This window comes from Cheilinus undulatus, linkage group 10 (genome assembly GCF_018320785.1).
Source record: "Cheilinus undulatus linkage group 10, ASM1832078v1, whole genome shotgun sequence".
NCBI lineage: Eukaryota > Metazoa > Chordata > Actinopteri > Labriformes > Labridae > Cheilinus > Cheilinus undulatus.
Genome location: NC_054874.1, coordinates 38823500 through 38840308, shown reverse-complemented (window position 1 = coordinate 38840308; position 16809 = coordinate 38823500). Strand labels below are relative to the sequence as shown.

The window sequence follows — 16809 nt, the reverse complement described above, 5'->3', positions numbered from 1 at the left end:
CATCATGGATGTGCAGCTGACAAATCTGCAGCAACTGCTAATGCTATCACGTCAATATGAACCAAAATCTCTGAGGATATTTCCAACACCTTGCTGAAACTATGCCACAAAGAATTAAGGCAGTTCTGAAGGCAAAAGGGGGTCCAACACGGTACTAGCAAGGTGTATCTAATAAAGTGGCCGGTGAGTGTATGGTTAACAGGAAGCAAGCTCAGTTGTATCATATTAGACAGTCTGCAAATCAGCACTAGACTCTGATACTAGTTCAGGACTGTCTTTCTGTTATGTTAAACATGATTTTTTTAAATTATTGAATATTTTAACTTCAGCAGCTGCTGTAGCCCAATCTTTGGGACATTTATCCCAGAAAGCAGGCCAGGAAAAGTTGGCAAAGAAAGTGATGATTATTCAAAGATTTTTTTTTTCTTTTTTCTGAATTTACTTGTCAGGAAATACTTTATTGGAAAAACTGGTACATGAAAAATACAGATGTAAACAGAGAAACTTCAGTTGAACACAACAAAAATATACTTTTTTACATATGGAAAAACAGACATAGCAAATATAATATCTTATGCAGAATAAAATCTAACGTATCACCTTATAAATACAACTTGTAGACATGAGCTATTTAATTCAGACTAAATTTGTGAGACGCACATTTTTTATTCTCTAATCTAATCCAAAGGCCTTCTCTGCAGCCTCCTCTTCCTCTCTGCTGTCTTTGCTTCTTTAACTTCACCAAAGTCAGATTTCCTCATGGTGAAGACAACAGTAGAGTACTGCCAAGTTTCCTCTTCTTCCTGAGAATACGGAAAGATGACAAAGTTAAAATAATGGTTTTTTTTTTTTGTTTTTGTTTTTTCAGATAAAGCTTAAGCTTTATTTTGGATTGTACCTGTTGACTTCTCTGGCCATCTTGCAGAGCAACAGCAGCTGGATTATAAAAATAGAGAGTACATAGATAAGAAATGAGAATTTTTAATTCAACACTGTTATTGAGAGTATGACATTGTCCTGTTATCTGTCTTAACGACCACAACGCCTGTTTTTGAGTCGTCACAGCCGACTCAACATGAGGATGTATGGGGACATCAGTGGGTCCAGTAAGACTTCAGAAGGGGGTCTGGGGGTTTCTCCCCCAGTATTTTTTGACGAAACATACTTAGAAGCTGATGTTTGAAATGTGTGTTTGATGTTGTCTCTCTTCTGCTGACCTGCTTCAGCATGACTTTGTGATTGTTGCAGGTGGGTTGAGTTGGTGGCTGCTGCTAAAGCGATTAGCTCGAAAGCAGATGTAGAAAAGCAGCTGTTTTCTCAGGGTTGTTCCACATTACTTTGTTAAAACAAGAGTACAGAGCCACACTGAAAGCCCAGAAGTTAGGCTTCCCTTATTCATAGGCCTTTTGTCACCAGAGAGAGAGAGAGAGAGAGAAAGTGAGGTTGAGGGGTGCAGTAGCAGGAGGAAAGCACAGGAGTTGACAGCCTGTCACTGGTGCTTCATTCAGAATATTTAGGGCTCACATCGGCACCCCCTTCAGCGTGGCACTCAAGGCAATTGCCTAGATCACCTATGCCCAGACCCGTCCCTGTTCAAGGACTACAGCCTCTGTAAAAAGGGTGAACAAACTAAACACAACTGTTTTTATTTTTTAAAGAATGATAACATCTGGGTCACATGTGTCCTTAAACTTAATTTTCACCTTTGCTTAAATCAACCCTTACCTTTGCTTTGTTCATTTTCTTCTCCTGGAGTTCGGCAGCAGATGAAGACAAAACCTCCAATCATCACAAAAATCAGCACACAGACTACTGCTGTCACCAGTGCAAAACACCCAGAACTTCGTCTTTGCTCTGGAAAACAAGAAAAAACATATACTGTATTATTTTATAACCAAACTTTGAATAAAACAATCAGAATTTAACACTGACTCATATCTCCATTTCTGTGATTTCTCCTCACGAGTATGAATCCATGAAATGTTCTGTTCTTACTTTGTTAAAATGTAACTTTTCTTTGTATAACATTTGATGTGTCTATTGAACTTTTTTTTTTTTTTACCATTTATCAGTTAATCAGTTTTTTTCACCATATATATATATACACACGTATATGTATGTATAAGCTAAGGACATTTGTGTTTGGTAGATTATTTCCTTATTGTAACAATGCTTCTTGGCAATAAATCTTATACTGTTGGAAAGCCTGTTTATTTCCATTTTAAATGGTACCATATTTGTAGGGAACATGCATTTGTGGGATGAGCAGCAGAGCTGAGTATGTGGGTTGCACCCATGAAAAATGTGCCAAATCTTCTCTGCCAATGCCAGTTTATTCTGCCACTGACTCTTGTTTGGTGTTTGGTGGATTGGATGATTAAAGTTTGAAGAAACAAGACATATTGGCAATTTAACAATTAATTCATTTAACAATCAGGAACCTCAGTGACACAAAATGCTCATTAAATCAATCAAGATACTGGCCTATGTGTGTCTCTAATGTTTTGATTTTTTTTAACAGTGGATGCTCCACAGGTTCTCAGTAGGGTTTAGGTCAGGGAAATGATGGTGGCTACACCATGTTTTCTTCATCTATGCCCAAGGCCTCATTGGGATTTTTTGTAGCATGGGACGGTAAATTGTCTTGCATGAAAATGATTTTACTCTGTAAGGCACTATTCTTTTTTTTTTTTTTTTTTTACCATGGCAGGGAATGGGTAGTTAGGAACTCCATATATTTGTTGAGATCATTCAACACCTCCAGGCATCTTAAAGGGGTCTACCAAGTCATGGCCTATGATTCCAGCCTAAGGCCCTGTCCACATGGAGATGAAACGATATATTACCGTTATGTTTTGAAAAAGTTTTCCGTAAAGATGGGATCTTTTCAGGAAATATCCGCGTAAGCATGAAACCACTGGGAACAACTGAATACACTGTAGTGCATATGCCAAGCCTGTACGTGGCGCTGTGTTGCTGCCATGGAGATGCACCAAAAGAGAAGAAGAACATCACAGAAAACTGACACAAACTTTCTTGTAGTTGCCCTTCTGGTTGTTCTCCGCATTGGATTGAAGAACATATGGTGTGTGTGTTTCGCGGTGGTGGTAAAGGAGCATCAGATTTTTGCTATAAAAGCCATAACACACTCAGTAGCTTCTGCAGCACAAACACAACAGTGTAGTCCGCTATTTTTGTTTTGACTGGACCCGCGCAGGTGCCTTAAGGGAGCTACGCTGTGTGTGACGTAATCGTTTCAGGAAAGATGCGGGTAGCCGTCCACATGGAGATGAAACGGTAGTTATTTATGGATTCATGCACTCTGGGACCCGTTTTAAAAAGTATCATTCACAGTCACTCAAAAAGCCATTTCCATGTGGATGAAACACCGATACGACAAAAAACGTTTGCATATATGCCTGAATTCGTCTCTGTGTGGACAGGGCCTTTAACATCACTCCACCACCTCCTTGCTGACGTTACAGCCTTGTTGGGACATGGTGGCCATCCACCAACCATCCAGAACTCCATCCATCTGGACCATCCAGTGTAGCACAGCATTAATCAGTGAATAAAACTGTTAAAGATGAGCCTTCATATATTTCTGAGCCCACTGCAATCTGCAATCATTTCTCCTTGTAGTTTTTGGTTAAGGGTGGCTTAAGGTTAATTAAAAAACTAAAAATCTAATGTTTAATTGAAATAATTATTGCACTGGCTTCCTGTGTCAAGGACAGCATAGTCTGTAGACTATGCAGACTTAACCATGAGGCTACTGCAACCATATACTAGTGCGTCTCAAAAAATTAGAATATCATGAAAAAGTTCAAGATTTTTTGTCACTTGTTTCTGAAAGTGAAAACCATATATTATATGGACTCATTACATACAGAGTAAAGTATTTCAAGCCTTTATTTCTTGAAATGTTGATGATTATGGCTTACAGATAAGAAAACCCCAAATTTAGTGTCTCAAAAAGAATATATTAGACTTATTATTTTAAAATATTGTGAAAAAGTTAAATATTGGAAAGTCATGGCATCGCACCTTAATTAGCTGATTAACTCAAAACACCTGCAAAGGTTTCCTGAGCCTTTAAATGGTCTCTCAGTCTGGGTCAGTAGGCTACACAATCATGGGGAGGACTGCAGACTTGACAGATGTCCAGAAGACAGTCATTGACACCCTCCACAACGAGGGTAAGCCACAAAAGGTCATTGCTAAATAAGCAGTTTGTTGCTATATCCAAGCATATTCATAGAAAGTTGAGTGGAAGGAAAAAGTGTGGTAGGAAAAGGTGCACTGGCATAAGGGATAACCGCAGCCTTGAGAGGATTGTCAAGCAAAATCCATTCGAGTATTTGGGGGAGCTTCACAAGGAGTGGACTGAGGCTGGAGTCAGCGCATCAAGAGCCACTAGGCACAGACGAATCCTAGACATGGGCTACAAATGTGGCATTCCTCGTGTCAGTCCTCTCCTGAACCAGAGACAACGTCAGAAGCGCCTTACCTGGGCTGTGGAGAAAAAGAACTGGACTGTTGCTCAGTGGTCCAAAGTCCCACACTGCCAAAGGTACCAAAAGCTGGTTCAATGAGCATGCTGTTACTGTGCTTGATTGGCCAGCAAACTCACCTGACCTGAACCCCATTGAGAATCTATTGGATATTGTCAAGAGGAAGATGAGAGACACCAGACCCAACAATGCAGACGACCTGAAGGCCACTATCAAAGCAACCTGGGCTTCCATTACACCTGAGCAGTGCCACAGGCTGATGACCTCCATGCCACGCCGCATTGATGCAGTAATTCACGCAAAAGGAGGCCCAACCAAGTATTGAAGGCATAGAAATGTTCTATGCCTTCAATACTTGGTTGGGCCTTGGTTGGGACATTTCTGTTGAAAACATCCTTTTTTAAATTCATCTTATGTAATACTCTAATTTTTTGAGACACTGAATTTTGGGTTTTCATTATCTGTAAGCCATAATCATCAACATTTCAAGAAATAAAGGCTTGAAATACTTTACTCTGTGTGTAATGAGTCTATATAATATATGGTTTTCACTTTCAGAAACAAGTGACAAGAAATATTGAACTTTTTCATGATATTCTAATTTTCTGAGATGCACTGGTAAGTCTTTTAATTCTTCTTATTTTATAAATACTCTGTTCTGTACTTTGAATTGTTTTATTATTGAATGGGCCTCATTGAATAAATCTGCAGTGTATCTTTAAAGCATTTTTGCTCATGCTTTTCATAAATAATTAAATATGGATCATCTGGATTCCTAACTTTATAGTTTTTAATCAAGTATCCTTACCTTCAATGTTGATCTCTGTTCCGTTTCCAAATAACATCTGTCCACATGTGGCCACAGCACAGTAATAAGTCCCGGCATCAGAAGAGCTGACGGTCTTAGAAAAGCTGTAGACACATTTCTGTGGAGACTGAGTCTCAGGACTCTCCTCACACTCATCACGTCTGTTTCCATGAGTGTAAATGACACTGGGATGAGCTTCATCTGATCCAGATCTGAACCAGAACACACTGTGATTCCCTGGACAGGTTTTAGTTTCAGAGTCAGAGAGGACTGAACACTGCAGAGTCATCAAGTCTGGATGGTGAGGATCAGCTGAAAGGTCTTGAATGATGGTGGTGATATCAGACTCTGGTCCTAATGAAGACAAACCAGAATGAATGCAGACTTCACTTGCAATGACAGTAGCAGCAGTTACAGTTTAAACATAAAGATGGACTCCTCCCTGAATAATAAGAATGAGTTTATCCTTACACATCTGAATTCATGCAGGCACTTAAATAGAAATCAAAGTTGTTTACAATTTAAATAAATACATTTTTTTTACCTTCAGTTCTCTGATCTTAGGAATTAATTTATTTACCTTTCATTCTCAGAAATACTCCTTTTAAAAGGGTCATTTTAAATCCCTCTTGTTCCACACAAAAGTAAAGTCCAGAGTCACTGAGCTGGGTTTGATTGATAATCAGGACAAATGTTCCAGGCTCTTGTTTTAAGGTGGTATGAGGAGTTTTGTTAACTATATCAGAGTCATAGCTGTATGCTCCACCCAAAAATTCAGGCAAATCTCCAGAAACCTGCCTGAACCAAAATAACATTGTTGAAGAATAAAAAGCAGAGGTCTTGCGAGGACACGTCAGTTTCACATCATCTCCAACGTGGACCGTCTTTATCTCAGTCTTCTCATCATCTGTGCATCCTGAAAAAAAAGTCAATTCTTCATAGCAGAAAAGGAATTCATCTTCTGTTATAAAAAATATATAATAGCAACTCTTAAGATAAATCTTGTGTTTTTATGAGACAGTTTCATGTCTACTTACGGCTCAGTCCGAGCATCAGTAGTACACCAAGTACAGCCAGCATCGTCATGTCAGTCCACTGAAGAAGGAACTAAAATAAGCTTGCAGTTGATTCTCCTAAATAGAATCAAATAGTAGGAGGGAACAATCACAGAGTGATCTGATTGGTCAGATCACTCTGATGATATTACATGGTGCAACCACAGTGGAAAAAATTGACCAGCTGTCAGCCAAAGCAGATGAAACAGTAGAGGCAGCAAACTTCTGTTTCATCTTCCATGGTGTGTTTCTATAATCGTTGCTCAGAGGAAATGCACTGGAGATGTTTTCTTTTGTAGTTTTTACAGACTTTAAATAAAGAGTACGTAGTTACAGCAAAGTCACCCTGTAGTTTACAACTTTAAAGCAGCAAGTTTGGCATTTTGGCCATTGGTACATTTCTTTTAGGAACCAGAAGTGATCATAGTCAAACAGCACGGTGGATACACATTAGCCTCTTTCATACATGCACCAAGAATTTCCTGGCATTGTCTTAGGGGGTTGCATGTGCAAAAGTCTTGTCTGCATTTATTTTTCACATGGAATAATACAAAAAAATCACAGGTTCTGTCTTGTATTTTCACTCCCCATGTTGACATCAAGTCATGTTTAATTTAGGATTTTATGATAGTAGTTTTTTTCCGATATTCAATTTGCTGAAGTATCCAAATTGTTTTGGCTGGCAGTTCTGACTACCAGGATCTAAAGTCTGTTTTTTTTTTTTTTTTTTTTTTTAAACTCTGTGGCTGTTGGTCTTGGGTTCAACCCCCAGCTCCTGCAGTCACATATTGATCCGTCATTGTGAAGAGACTTCGCCCAAATTCGCTCCCACTGGCATCGGTGGCGTGTAAATGTGTATGGATGTGTATGAATGGTAGTAGCTAATACTGATGGCCAATTCTCCATAGCAACCTCTTCCATCAGTGTGTGAATGTGGAGTGACTGGGTGTGGATGGGTAGGTGTGACCTGTGGTATAAAAGTGCTTTAAGTAGTAACATGACTAGAAAAATGCTAAACAAAGTTTTCACAGGAAGATTATATATTATTTATTCTAGTTTTATTGTTCAGATGACATTTTCAGCCATCATCAGTCAACCCCCGTCTTCACAGTTTGGTCAACTTTTCAACTCATCAGCGTTAGGTGACATCATTAGTCTTAGATGACATCATCAGTCAACACCTCCACATCTAGTGTCAGGACTCCACAGGGAGATAGATCTTGCTATGCTCTGGCAGACAGTCCTCCATCATCCTATGCCCCAGCGTTTAAACTATGTGAAATATCGCTTTATCTCTGATTCATTCCTGATTGAAATGTAACAGAAGGGTTTAATAATATTTGAGCTTGCCACCCTGAGCGAGAAATCAAAGCAACATGGCTGCCGTGGAAATATGGTGTATTGATCATCTTTGTTTTGTTTTTCAAGTTTCAAGCATACAGTTCAGATAAATAACAGTTCATGCTTTCACTCAGACGTAGATTAATTGACCACATCCATCAGACTTTTCATGGATATGAAACTTTTCTTGATAATCAGACAAATTGAATTGACTATGATTAAATACCAACACTTTGAACTCCTGTTTAGGTCTAAAACAGCAGCTACAGACCTTTAAATGATCAGTACCTCTCTATCTAACAGCATGGGTTAAGGCCGAGCAGAAACTGCAGTGATGTACACAAATACAATCATCACATTGCTCTCTTTACTTTCATTTTCATTCCCTTGTCATGCTACAGAGATAAATGAAACTGTGCTCTTTTAGTAGCTGTTTTAACATGGTTAAACAAAGTTGAACCTCCTGTCATGAGGTTGAATAAGTGTGATAAATAATAAAACGTGATTTACAGCAAAACCAATACAATGCTCAAGTTTCCATGCGTGGCTGTGAGTGATGACTGTGATCGGTGATTATCTGTGAGAGGTCAGCGGGTTGACCACGAGTTGAAACACATACATACACAAGACATCAAAAGCTGCTTTGCAGTGCATGTTTGCTTGAATTGTTGTTCTCCTGTTTCTTCTCTCTTTCTCTCTCTCTTTCACAGTCACACACAAAACACACACATCTAAAGATAAACAGACATTCACAGTCATCACTGAATACTTAAAATGCATGGAAACTTGAGCATGAGGTGCTTTGGCTGTAAGTAGAGGTGTAAACAATAAGAGATATTTTCATTTTTCTGCACCTGCAACCCGTTCACTAGTGGGGTTTGTTCAGCCATCCCCAATTTCCACATACTCCATCTGCACAGTGGTCTGCACACTAATCACACTGTGCAGAAAACTGCTCTCATTCTGGTCATGTTCAGCACCACAGTCCCCCCTCCTGTCTGCCTCCAGCATGTCCCAAAAGGCAGCTTGTCTGCTCTGGTCCACCTAAGATATGTGCCAAGTGTATTTTTCTGCATCACCATTCTATGCTGATCAGCTCACAAACAGCAAGTCAGATGCTGAGAGCATCCAGTCATTTTAAATACAACACAATGCACCAAGACAGTCTGGCCGCAGACTGCAAATCTCAGATGCTCCCTCTTGCATGTAGAAGAATGTAAATAATTTTAGTTCCTCTGACCTCATGGCTTGGTTTTTGCTCTGATATGCATTGTCAGCTATGAGGCCTTTCACAGAGAGTAGTGTGCCTTTACAGATCATGTCCAATCAATTTAATTAACCACAGGTGGACTCCAATCAAGATGTAGAAATCTCTCAGGAAGGATCAAGAAAAATTGGAGGAACCTGAACTAGATTTCAAGTGTTTATGCAAAGGATCGGAATATGTCAGCATGATATTTTAGTTTTGTATTTTTTATTCATTTTCTAAAATTTCTAAAAAAGGTTCGTCTGTGAGAAAAGCATAGCAATTTTGAAAATAGAACATACAAACAACACAAAACAAAGAGTCGTCAAAATGTAAAATGTATTGAGTTAAAATGGTATTAAGTCATCTCATAGATCAAATAAATGCAGGTTTCATAGTAGACAATGCAAGTGTGACATCCAACAACTTTATTTGAACTTCATAACATAGCCTACCAGTCGTATTGCATGAAACAGCCTCAAAACTGAATGGTTGCATATTTTTTAAAAAACAAACAAAAACCCAAACAAAAAAAACAAAAAAATAAACCTAAAAAATAAAACAAACAACCCCCCCATAGAATTAACAAAATAGTCCAAGACAACAGCAGTCGATTGATTTCTGACGGCCACTCTCCCAGACCAGTATTCTGAGTCACTGTGTATCATAGAATCGAAGAACACGCTAAAATGTTCTGTTTACTTTAAACAGACAAAAACCTGACCTGCAAAACAATTAATGAAGCTGAGTAAACGGTCTGTTGACAGGAAAAGGGCGCGTCCTCCATGAAAACACTATAACGAAGCTAATGTAGCTTACAAAGCTCTGTTAGCTGGGTAAGCTACATTGCATATGAAGCTATATAGCGTACAGAGCTAAAGCTAAGCTCACGAAGCAGCTATGTAAGCTACGTTGTCAGTATAGCTTTGTTAGCTTTAGCTACATTTGCTAAAGCTCACATCTTTAAAACTCATTTAGCTAGAGATAACAGAGCTATGTAGCTGAAGCTAGGCCCATGAAGCAGCTATGTAAGCTGTGTAGGTATGTTATCTACATAGCTACATTAGCTTTATGATGCTATGATTTCTAATGTTTTCCTTGCTTTAGAAATATAGAAATATAGCATTCATAGGTGAGAGGATCATTAATGTATGGTCTGCAGGCAGACCCCTGTAAAGTAGTCAGACAATAAAAAGAAACATTTTTGAAATGGTCAAAATATCGTCATCCTCAACAGGCAGTCCTGTCCAGTTTAATACAGTCATCAAAAAGATACACAAATAAAATCCATTTTATTTTGTTTTATTTCCAAATTCACTGAATCTATTGCTACTATCTCATAGCAGCTCTGATACCAGAGTAAAAAGTCTCTTCCTCTGCTGCCTTCACATTTCTTCTCTCTCTTTTGCCATTTCTCTTCTTGGAAAAGGTCGGTGCACAATAAACCAATGAGGCTTCAGTTCCCTGAGGAAATGTACAAAAAAGTATTATGATGTTAGTATGAACACAGAGACAGAAATATTCCAACAAATTTGCCAAATTTAAACTTTTCTTTAAACATTTGACCTGCTGGCCTTGCTGAGCTGCAGTGGCTGTGGCAGCATTTGTTCTTACAGCATCAGCAGCTGTGATCAAACAAATAAAACCAATGATGTTAGAAGGTCATTTGCTAATTTAAAAATTATCAATACTGGTTGATTTATTGGACACTGATAAAGTTATTTTACCTTTGCCAGAAACAAAAGATTTTGTCTTGATTTTATAAGTCAGGATGGCATTTAAAATCAGACTTAAGGCTAAAACACCTGCTACCACAAACAGGAGAGCTGTCTGGATCATCTCCATGTTCTCTCCTGCAAAAAAATAGGAAAAAACAAACAGAAAGAGTTATTCAAAAAATTACAATAAACAGTTTCAAAGAGGATTCCATGGACTCCTCACAGGACTCATGTTTCGATGCATGCTGCATCTTCACCATCTCAGTGGTGTTATGCTTCAGTTCTTTGGATTTCTGTGTGTGAAGGAGCCCATTGAATCATCTTTTAAACATCACTGGTCCTTTTCTGAGAGCACTGACCTCCACCTGTAGAGAGGCTTAGACACAAGACACTCAATAGACGTAGGTGTAAATGGCCTGTGTGGATTCTACAACCATAGCACCAAAACACTGTGAGGTATGCAGAGAGGATTAGGAAAACCGGACACACAGAAGGAACTAATGCACACAAGAAAAAAATATTAGGAAATGTCTAAAAGAGAAATATCAGGCTTAAGAATTAGAGAGAAAATGTCTTAGAGAAGATTTTTTTTTCCTTATTTGAGAAAAGTTGACATGACAGGAAACTTTATTCTAAACATTTTGAGTTTTTCTTGCATCATTTTAACTTTTTTTTTAAAAATCTGACCTTTATGTCTCAACATTTCATGATGCTCTCTCGAAATTTTTGATTTTTTTTCTGAACATTTAGACCCTAGTCGCTACATTTAAACTTCTTCCTTAACATCTTTACATTTTTTCTGTAAATTTCAACTCTTTGTCTCAACATTGTGATCATTTCCTAACATTTCAGTTTTTTATTTCTACATTATATATTTTTTTTACATTTCATCCCTGTTTCTTTACGTTTTCACATTTTCCTTTCAATATTTTAACTGTTTTCTCTGATTTTTATCAGATTTCTGGAAACTTTAACTTTTTTCTTTACATTTTGAAATTGTTTTAAACATTGTGACTTTAATTTCTTATTTCAACTTTACTGTGAACATCTCCACTTTGTTTCTTGGCATTGAAACAACTTTTTTTCATTTTGACTTTCTCTTACAACTTTTTTTTTCTGTATTTTAAAATGGATTTCTCTCAACATTTTCACATTTTCCAAACATTTAAAGAATTTATCTCAACATTATATGTTCTTTTTAACATTTCAACCTCTTTTTTTCACCTTTCCTTTCAACAGTTCAACTATTTTTCTACATTTAAAGACTTATGTCTTGACATTGTGACTTTCTTTCCTCACATTTTGAAAATGTCAACATTGTGACTTTAATCTTTCTCTTCAGCTTAATTCTCAACACTTCCACTTTGTTTCTTGGCCTTAAAATGATTTTCCTCAACATTTTGACTTTTCTTAATATTTACACTTATTTCTAAGATTCTGCTTTTGGCTGAACATTTTGAGCTTCTCTGTCAAAATAAAAATAAAATGTTCTTTTTTACATTTTAATATATTCAGATGTGATTATGCATTTATTAATGCATAGATATAGCAAATGGGTGCTTTTATGTTTGTTATGTTGCACAAGAGATGCATACTTGTATGTAAGAAGATAAAGATAAATTGGTAAAGCACGGTCACAGACTTGGTTTGTCCTGAGCCACGATTTCAGATAACCCTTAAAAATGTTGGAGCATTCCCTGACTGAGAAAGGTGAACTGTTCCACAGTTTTCTCCCTTTGAATGATATAAATATATACAGCTTTTCAATACTCTGTTATTCTGTAAAAACATCAGATTACTTTATGTTTAATCTGGTCTCTATATATATATCTATTGAGTATCTTCCGATGAGAAAATACACTTCTATGTGATTAATAGTTCCTGACTGACATGAAAAAGAGTTCATAGTCAAAGATGTTTGCACTTACCTTCAATGTTGATTTCTGTTCCGTTTCCAAATAACATCTGTCCACATGTGGCCACAGCACAGTAATAAGTCCCGGCATCAGAAGAGCTGACGGTCTTGGAAAAGCTGTAGACACATTTCTGTGGAGACTGAGTCTCAGGACTCTCCTCACACTCATCACGTCTGTTTCCATGAGTGTAAATGACACTGGGATGAGCTTCATCTGATCCAGATCTGAACCAGAACACACTGTGATTCCCTGGACAGGTTTTAGTTTCAGAGTCAGAGAGGACTGAACACTGCAGAGTCATCAAGTCTGGATGGTCTGGATCAGCTAAAAGGTCTTGAATGACGGCGGTGATATTAGACTCTGGTCCTAAAAAATACACACCAGAATGAATGCAGACTTCACTTATAAAGACAGTAGTACAGTTTAAAAGTAAACGTGGACTCCTTATTGGATAATAAATATGAGTTTATCCTTACACATCCGTATTCATGTGGGCAGTTAAACAGAGTTGTTAATTGTTGTTTTCAAAGGTGTTTACATTTGTAAGGAGTCAAAGGAATCCATTTTTACCTTTAGTTCTCAGAAATACTCCTTTTAAAAGGGTCACTTTAAGTTCCTCTTGTCTTACACAAAAGTAAAGTCCAGAGTCACTGAGCTGGGTTTGATTGATAATCAGGACAAATGTTCCAGGCTCTTGTTTTAAGGTGGTGTGAGGAGTTTTGGTAACATCATCATAGTCAAAGCTGAGAGTTCCACCCAAACATTCAGGCAAGTCTCCAGAAACCTGCCTGAACCAGAATAACTTTGCTGAATTTAAAGCAGAGGTCTTGCAAGGACACGTCAGTTTGACATCATCTCCAACACGGACCGTCTTTATCTCGATCTTCTCCTCATCTGTACATCCTGAACAAAATAAACACATCTGCACTCATTGACAGGAAAGGATCATTGATGCTCTGCTCTACACTAAAAATAGCAACACCTTACATAGATACATTATGATTTCATGACAAAAGTTTCATGTCTACTTACGGCTCAGTCCGAGCATCAGTAGTAAACCGAGTACAGGCAGCATCGTCATGTCAGTCCACTGAAGAAGGAACTAAAATAAGCTCGCCAGGAAGTTGATTCTCCTAAATAGATTCAAATAGTAGGAGGGAACAATCACAGAGTGATCTGATTGGCCTCTCATCATGATGGTATAACATGATAAAACCACAGTGGAAAAAAATGACCATATTTCAAGCCAAAGCAGATAAAACAGTAGAGGCAGCAAACTTCTGTTTCATGCTTCATGGTGGGTTTCTGTAATTATTTAGCGGAAATGCACTGACTGCAGTTTTCTTCTGTATTTTCCACAGACTGTTTAGATGAAATGTATGTAGCTACAGTTTTTGTCACCCTGTAGTTTATAATGCTCTGATTTACGTTTGGCATTTTGGCCATCACCTATTTTTTAACTAGAATCATCAAAATCAGAACAAGGCTTTTATCTGTGTACTTAAAATTTCCTGCATCGTCTTAATGTGTTGCATGTGCAAGTGCTTGTTGTCTGTAATTTTTAAAACATTTTTTAGTCCCACCACTTGTACAAATTGGAGCTGAAGTTGATTTGTAAGCAGATAATAATCTAGGCCATAGATCACTAAATGGCACACTGCAGTCTGGATCAGTGACCAACTTTTGTTAACTGCATTCATGTGTCATCTAAATGAGGCTGAATTTACTTCAGATGGACTAACATAAACAAAAATGGCTGTTTTTTTCTTGTATTTTCACCACCAGTGTTGATATTAAGTAGTTTAGCGTTTAATTATGTTGCTCCAATTCTCTTTTAATTGAACCTTATTCAGTCTCAGGGCTTGTCACCTAAATGTGGGTGTGGCCTTCCTAGAACGAGTGCTCTCATTTGTTCATAGCTTCTAGTCGAATGACTGCACAGAGGTCAGTGGAGACGGGGAGTTAAGAATTGTAGCAGCTACCAATGAACACTGTGTAGTAGGGGTGTAACGGTACGGAAAAATTTCGGTTTGGTACGTACCTCAGTTTTGAAGTCACAGTTTAGTACATTTTTGGTATGGTAAATACAAGATACACCCTAGGATGCTCTGGGACATATCCTCAGTGATTTGCCTGAGATCATTGGGCGTTTCAGGTCTTTCAACTCATACGCCCTCCCTCAGGTGACCCAGCCAGGGTTGATCAAGCCCTGGCTTGTGTCCCAGCAGCACTGTCCCACTGATTTCTCCTCCTGATCCAAAGCCATCTTGAGGCTCTCTCTGCAGCCTCCATGGTGTTCTTTATGGCTGTCCTCTTCGCAACCCCCGTGATGCCAAACAGTGTGTGAACTTTGCAAAGTGAGCGGCCAGCAAAGCCTCAACACCCCACTTCAGTGGGCTTGCAGCGTGCCTTTCAGCCACTTCCTTGGCATTGCTCCACCAGCTCCTGGTACTTAGATCGCTTCTGCTCGTTTGCCTCCTCGATGCAGTCCTCCCAAGGATCTGTCAGTTCTATCATGAGTACTTGCCTTGCAGAGACAAAGAAAAGCATGATTTCTGGCCTCAAGGATCTTGTTGTGACATGGTCCGGGAACTTGAATTGCTTGCCCAAGTCTACTTTCAGCTCCCAGTCCAACGCTGAGGTGAGTAGGCCGGCTGCTTTCCAGCTCTGACGATGATGATGTTCCTCTTGCCTTGCTGGTGCTTGTTGGTGTTGTTGTGGGCTACAGCTTTGGAGATGGCTTCAGCAGCTGCCTTCAGCACCTTGTCCTGTCGGCAGCGATAGCAACCCTCCCCCAGTGCTTTGGGGCAGCTGCTGAGGATGTGCTCGAGTGAACCTCTGCCGGAGAACAGAGCACAAGCTGGAGAGTCGGCCATGCCCCAGAGATGGAGATTAGCTGGGCTAGGTAGGACGTCATACGCAGCTATGATGATGAACTTAATACGCTGTCCAGCGCCCCCTCCCACTTCGTCCATGCTCCCTGCTGCATGGCCACCATCCTGCTGGTCCACTCCTCCTTGACTCTTGCCCGCACCTCTTTCAGGACTAGCTTGCATTTGTCCTGCCCGTGTACCTTCTCATAGAGGGGCTGGGGGCAAGCCCCAAACCCTGCACGCCCTGTTGCCACTGTGCCCACCGAAGTCCTGTGTCTCAGCTGGGACTCAGCTACCTCCAGGCTTTCCTGGGCTTTCCACTTCCTGTCTGTACGCACCATGATGCCCGCTGATGAAACTCCTTAGTCCTTAGAATCTCGATGGAGCATAGCCTCTCTCATCCGAGAGACTCTGAACTCCTCGTCAAGGCAGCTGATTGGGAGCTGGAGTTTTTTGTTTTCCCATACATACATATTTAAAGTGAATAAATAACAGATTTTTTTTAAAAGTGTATTAAATTGTATAAAAATAAATATGCTGAATAAATTACATTTAAACTATTAATAATGCTGTAACCTCCTTCCAAAATTTCTTCAGATATTAATAAATGAAACATTTTTTGAATGACTAGGTTATTTTTATTAATACATTGACATATTTATACCCATTCTTTAAACACTTTAAATTTCCCAGCCAACTTGAACGCATCATCACACAACCATAAATTAGCTGGTTAAGTATGCTAATTAGCATCTATCCTGCCGATTTCAACACGGACTTCAGCCCTGGATTGCTTTTTCAACCAATGGGACTTACTATAAAGTTTGGGTGAACTTTTCACTGCCCATCTTGGTGGATAAAGAGGTTAGAGCCGTGTGAAATCTGAGAATAACTTTACCTATGACGCAGCTGCAGACATGATGGAGCCCCCTCTCCCTCTGCTCCGAGGCTGACAGTTAATGGTACACATTTAGAAATAATTCAATTCACAAAACCAGAGCACCATTGTTAGAATAAAAAGATCTTAAATAATAGGAAATTCACAACCAGCTGGTGAGATTTTTATTGTTCCTCCACATTACAGTGACGTTCTTGTTTGAGTGGTGCCTTTTCAAATGCTGTGATTGATCCTCTGGATGACGTCTTTACTGTACTGAGAGGCCCGTGCCGAATCAGTACGGTACGAATACACGTACCTTTACACCCCTACTGTGTGGGGCAGTAGCACTGGCAACGTAGATATTATTCTCCATCTTTTCAAAATGGCACGCTTCCATCAACTGACAACTGCAGAAAAACTGAGATATTCATTAGAATTAATGTTTTTGTCACTTTTGA

The 16809-nt window shown here is 39.0% G+C and overlaps 2 protein-coding genes and 1 pseudogene across 3 annotated transcripts; all 3 read right to left on the bottom strand.

Annotated features, from left to right (window-relative positions):
* Positions 1 to 630: 630 nt before the first annotated feature.
* Positions 631 to 6412, bottom strand: LOC121516659. 2 transcript variants are annotated; one of them, XM_041798045.1, is made up of 6 exons: positions 6360 to 6412; positions 5903 to 6238; positions 5323 to 5676; positions 1726 to 1854; positions 899 to 936; positions 631 to 803 (listed from the first exon to the last, which is right to left on the bottom strand). In XM_041798045.1, the coding sequence occupies exons 1-6, from the start codon at positions 6406 to 6408 to the stop codon at positions 678 to 680; spliced, it is 1032 nt and encodes a 343-aa protein (XP_041653979.1). In that variant the 5' UTR covers positions 6409 to 6412; the 3' UTR covers positions 631 to 677. The 2 variants fall into 2 exon arrangements, with proteins under 2 accessions (XP_041653979.1, XP_041653980.1); XM_041798046.1 differs by having other exon boundaries at positions 5323 to 5670.
* Positions 6413 to 9915: 3503 nt separating this feature from the next.
* LOC121516497 lies at positions 9916 to 13674 on the bottom strand. The gene is made up of 6 exons (XM_041797816.1): positions 13631 to 13674; positions 13169 to 13501; positions 12611 to 12964; positions 10692 to 10817; positions 10531 to 10589; positions 9916 to 10428 (listed from the first exon to the last, which is right to left on the bottom strand). The coding sequence occupies exons 1-6, from the start codon at positions 13671 to 13673 to the stop codon at positions 10297 to 10299; spliced, it is 1047 nt and encodes a 348-aa protein (XP_041653750.1). The 5' UTR covers position 13674; the 3' UTR covers positions 9916 to 10296.
* Positions 13675 to 14800: 1126 nt separating this feature from the next.
* LOC121516142 lies at positions 14801 to 15944 on the bottom strand (annotated as a pseudogene).
* Between the last annotated feature and the right edge of the window lie 865 nt (positions 15945 to 16809).